The sequence below is a fragment of the Leptonychotes weddellii genome, chromosome 1, assembly GCF_054177405.1.
Source record: "Leptonychotes weddellii isolate Sample4059 chromosome 1, ASM5417740v2, whole genome shotgun sequence".
Lineage (NCBI taxonomy): Eukaryota > Metazoa > Chordata > Mammalia > Carnivora > Phocidae > Leptonychotes > Leptonychotes weddellii.
The window spans coordinates 180,680,038-180,685,798 of record NC_138369.1 but is presented as its reverse complement, the minus strand read 5'-3'; the positions used below and the strand labels follow the sequence as shown (position 1 = coordinate 180,685,798).

The following is a 5,761-nucleotide window of genomic DNA, read 5'->3' as shown; positions in this document are numbered from 1 at the left end:
CCGCAGCCTCCGTAGCCAGAGCCTCCGTAGTAGCTGCCACACATGGTGTTGGTTGTTGAGGTTTTGCTTGGGTAGAGAAGGAGAGGAGAAGTGTCACTTCAGTGTGGACAACTCCCGCCTGCAGAGACCTTTTATATACCCTCCATGTGGGTGTAACCCACCATATATGCCATGCCATTGGTTAATTTTATGACTCATCTAATTAGCTTGTTGTTCCTCAACCATGAAATAAGTCTTAGAGGTATTTGGGAGGCTTGCTGTATTTGGCTCTCAGTTTGGACTCCCCCTTATCCAACCAAGGGCTTCAATGAGAGGAGACACACACTCACACCTATGCCGCCCAGCCCCAAATTAGAATTTCACTTTAGCCTCCTATAACCATTCTTTAAATCAAGAAAGAATACATTTATTAGTCTCAATCTTATTTGCTCTTGGCACAAGTTAGTTTCACTAACATTTTTTATATTTCATAAGAATAATACTACTTTTGACTCTTTCTTTTGATCCAAGTTAATCGTTTTCTGCAGGGATTCAGTTCCTTTTTATACTAAAACCATAATGTATCTTTCATCCCCATGGTGTTTATAATAATCCAGTTAAGCTTTCCAAAATACCGAGTCTGAGCAAGATGCATTACCCTTTTCTATGTGTACCAATGAGTCTAATTCCCATTTATATTCAATTTCTACCGAAGAACTACAAAATAAGTTATTCCTTGGAATCCAATTGCTTTGCTTTTCTCTCTCTACATTGAGCATACAATTATAAAAATAAGTATTTTCTCATGAGAGGTGACAATTTAGCATTTTTCCTTCTATCAGCACCACAAAGAAACTCAGAGCTGTCTTTTTCCTTTCTATTCCCAAGTAGTCTTATCCTTATAGGAATGGTCTGTACTAGCGCAGATTTCATAGGGTTTTTTTTTTTTCCCCTCAAAGTTTCAAATACTATATCGTGTTATGTATGAATTTGATTCATCAGCTAAATTAACATGTCTCTGGACTTAACTTACTGAATTTCAGTATCCTTAAGGGTTTTGTGTTATGATCAAAGCAAAAAGAAAATGCTGTATAAAAATACCAAACTTCAGCAACTGTTAATACTCAGATCATATACCTCTTAACAAAGGGCATCTTATGCTAATTAGCCCTGCTAAACTATGTACAGAGGAAATTGTTCAAGTATTGGATTTGAAAATAATTGCTTATGTTTAACAGAACTAATGATGTATTTAAACAATGTATTATGAAGAGTTAAATTATATTATACATCATTGTAACTATGTAGAAAATATAGACTTATGTATAATCAAAATGCTAAGAGTTTTTATATGGCCTTGTATGAAGGGAGTTTGAATGTTAATAAACACACGTTTTCCACTTTAAAAAAAAATAAGTATTCTCATTAATATAAGAATTATATTCTAAGGAACTATCCAATAGGTTTAACATCGCCTATTTACATTTATCAGTGTATTACACAGAGCTCTGTTCCTTTATCAAAATACCCAGTCATTATTCTCTTTGTAACCGATCATACTGCGTTCTCTTGCATGGCCCTACCATTATTAGTCTTTATTCAAATTAATGTGATAATTCTTCCTATTGGGAGGCACTGGAAAAGTGAAAATAGTTTCATGTGACAGTTAAAAAAATGTACGTTTGTGTCTTTATAAAAATGTATGTGGGGGGGTGTCATTATCCACACATCATGTGTAATCTGTCAGTGTATTTCTGTTATTCTAATGATATTTTTGAGTCAAACTATTATTTTTATGTATCCCCTCATAACCATAGGCAGAGGCAGGGAGTAAAAGATGATGGACACTCTCTGTATTATAATCTATAATTCATAGATTATAAGAATGAAGACACAAGATTTTTAAAAATTTCCAATTCATCTGTCTTTTTAAGTATATCTAAGGAGTCAAAAATGCCTCTTAATAAAATAGAATGTTTTCATACTAAGGACCTGATCAAACACATTCAACCTTTCATTTACTGTGTGTTTTGAATGTTCTTTCCATGTGTGTCTTTTGGCAGGTTCTTTTTTGTAAAATGGGCATAATATTGTGTCATTTTATTCACCATTTACTAGATTGATATCTTAGAAGCAGAGGACATCTTCACTATATCGTTTTCAGATTTTCCATTCAGAAATTAAAAGTAGCCTCAACTATCACAGTCAATCAAGTAATAAGTTAGAATAAGTTTTCAGTAAAAACTAATTTAAATATCATGCTGATCAGTCTTCCTGTAGGCTAAGTTCTTAGAACATCACCTAAAATTGGTATTACTAAATTGCATCAGTCAATTAAAAAAAAAACTATAAGTAACTTGTTTTTTGGTATTTGATTAATGTAGCTGTAGAAGATATTATTTTTTGTGCAATACAATGTCCCTGATAATAACATTTATGGGGTTATTTCTCTATAGAATTTACTTCCTGGAGCTAATTTGTTTCTTTTGAAGAACCGAGTTGTCTCTCTGATCATAACGGAGGCTTGCACCCAAGGAGATTCCATTAACAATTTGTTTTCTGCTGTGATTTTCTGAACCATATTTAGTTCTGAACTACATTCCATGATCAAAAGGAGAATGAAACAACCCTCCCCCTTGTGTCCTTGGCCCTTTCCAGCTACTCTCCCATTTTCTTCTGCTTCATTGCAAAACTTCACGTCTATTTCCATGATAGCTTTCTCTTTACATCTTCCTCACACCTTTTGGTCTTTGGTCCTCACCACTCCACCAAAACCGCTCCTGCAGGGATCACCAACACCCCAATCTTGTCAAAGTTAGAGAGCCAGTCTTCATTTTACTAAGATTCTGAGTAGCGTTCAGATTCACCAGTTTCTCTTTTCATTCCTGAAAGACTCCCTGACACTTAACTACATCCTACCGCACACATTGGATTTAATTCCAGTATCTTCAGGTGCTCCTTTTTAGTATCCTTTTTCTTTTCTCGCCTTCAGATCTTGTTTTCAAATGTGAGGATGCCCAGGTAGGTGCTTGCCCTGCCTATAGTTTCCATTTAAACTCTTTTTTTTTAAAATTAAGTGTTTTTTTCTTTTAAGTCCAGTGCAGATAACACACAGTCTGTGTTCTATTAGTTTTGTAGTATTCTATATAATATTTAAACTTTCTTTCAGAATTACTTTGGATACACTATTTTAGCCAATTCATTTTCATTCACCTTTCCAATTCTGGTATGATCACTTGACATCTCCTTAGAGTATTAACGGTCATCAAAAATATAATAAAATGAAACTAAGTTCTAGATTCTTTGTAGCCCCAATTCTTTTTATTTCTTTCTTTCTTTTGTTTAGTTTTTTTTTTCTACATCTTAAAGCATACAAGACATAAATCAGATGAGGTTCCTTCCCCTGGTTTATCCTTTACTGCCTTTCCACATTAAGTTTGCTAGATTACACTGGACACCAGTTAAATTTGAATTTCAGAATGTTGAAATTCAGAATATTGAATTTCCCAAATATTACATGGGATATGCTTATATATAGAAATTGTTTATCTGAAAATCAAATTTTTATTTCCTATATCTAGTAACCCAAAGCTTAAAACACAGCCTTTATGGGCTGTCCGGTTACAGCCTTGACTAGATCTATGAGGGCCTCTTGGAACACTCTTCCTCTCTTTATAGTACACAGAAATCAGTAGTCTTTTTGTTCTTCAGATGTACCAAATCTGTTTCCAACTCAAAACTTCTGCTTGGGGGTTGCTGATCCCTTGAAAGTAACAGCAAAAATGGCTAGGACCTTTTCTTCCCTTTCCCTTACCATCCAGTCTGAAGTAATCTCTCACCAGTGCTCTTCTTAAATTTACTTTACGTTGCCTTGATTTGTTATGTAAATAGACTCCTCGCTATCAAAAATGATCTCCTTCACTTGTCATATTTGCTTTCAAATATCTGCCTGCATTTCCTGCTCTTGCTCAATCTAGAATTTAAGCTCTGTAACAATAGGGATCTTGTCTGTCCTGTTCACTGCTCCATTTCCAATGCTCACAGTAGTGCCTGACAGATAATTGATTCTTAAAAGTTTGATGTATGAAAAGATTAATAAATGACCAAATCAATGCAATCAAGTAGAATTTTAAAATACTTTTATTTTGAAATAATTTGAGTTACCAAAAGTTGCAAAAATATACAGAACATTCCCATATACCTTTCACCCAGTTACACAACTATGGTAAAACCTTTCATAATCAAGTACAATTATCAAGACTAAGAAATTAACCTCATACAATATTAACTAAACATTTGGATTTTGCCATTTTTTTCAGTAGTATCCTTTTTCTGGTCCAGGACCAAATTCAAGATCCTACATGGCATTCGATTGTCTTATCTCCTTAGTCTCCTCTCAATTGGAGACAGTTTCTGTCTTTTCTTAACTTTTATGGCATTAACAATTTAAAAAGTCAAATGTTCTGTAGTATGTTCTCAATTTGGGTTTGTTTGTTTTCTTATAACAAAGTTGAGGTTGAAATACCAAAAGAAGCATACCTATTTCATTGTGTCATAGCAGGAAGTACATGATGTCAGTAAATCTTCAAAAGTTTCTGGAATAGATTTTTAAACTCAAATTACTAATACAGTAAATCCTTATGTAGCCATGGTCCATGGATTTCAACTTTAGGGATTCTACCATGGTTTTTGATCATATACAAAATGATAGATGCATATACATGTGAAGTATAAACCAAAGTGGATAATCCTGCTCCACAAAAAACACACAATAAAACACATTAATCATTCAGATATTTACAAGTGAACCTTGCCCTGTCCTCTCCATGTAGTCTATATGACTTCTGCCATGTCTTCTCCACGAATTTTCCAACCTTCCTTACATCTTTGAAACCATACTTTTACTCCCAAGGGTGCATATATGCAGCTAGGAAGGAGAATATTATTAAAGGAAAAAGGAATTTTGAAGAAGTGGAACATGTATGGTTATGTGATCTCATGGTAGCTAGTAATATAGTTTAGATCTCACATCTGCAGTAAACAAGTCACCAAAGTAGGAGAAAACCCTTTCATTAAAGGCACATGATTTCATTACAGGCATCCTGACACGCAGCAAAATTGTCTTGGATATACTGGTTATGAGGAATTTTTGAGATGGTTATAATGCCAATTAGTTTGAAGCCTGAATCCAATGGTGCTTGTGGTTTGCCCTACATACCACTCAGTTGGTATATAAGGCCCTATGTAGATTATAAACTTAAAACCCTAGAAATTGATTCTGTTCTTCAACTGAGCCTTCTCCTTACACTATGAGCTTCTACAACAACTACTATGGTGGCCTGAGCTATGGCTATGGTGGCCTGGGATGTGGCTATGGATGTGGCTATGGAGGATATGGATACGCCTCTTACTGTCCATGCTGCTATGGGGGATACTGGTCTTCTGGCTTCTTCTGAGAAATTCTAGATTATTGATTTGTTTAAGAAATTTTCCTATGAGGTCCTATATGTATCCCTTGCATTATTTATAATAACCATGTTATTGTCTGTTCAAATAATGAACATCAGAACTTTTTAAATTGAAATCGCCTGAGTTTTCAACAACTGAGAAAAATATTCATTTGATCCTTACTATTACATGATTAAACACAAACCATATTCACCATCTCCATTTGGGAAAAATATCTAAATTCATTTTTCATTAAAAGTAGTGTTTGCAGAGCACCTGCGTGGCTCAGTCAGTTAAGCGTTTGCCTTTGGCTCAGGTCATGATACCAGGGTCC

At 34.6% G+C, this 5,761-nt stretch overlaps 1 protein-coding gene across 1 annotated transcript; it reads left to right on the top strand.

The window, feature by feature from the left end:
* The first annotated feature begins 5,288 nt into the window (after positions 1-5,288).
* LOC115941504 (keratin-associated protein 20-1-like) lies at positions 5,289-5,435 on the top strand. Its single transcript, XM_031029911.2, has one exon. It carries the CDS (start codon positions 5,289-5,291, stop codon positions 5,433-5,435), a length of 147 nt encoding a protein of 48 aa, XP_030885771.2.
* Positions 5,436-5,761: the final 326 nt, after the last annotated feature.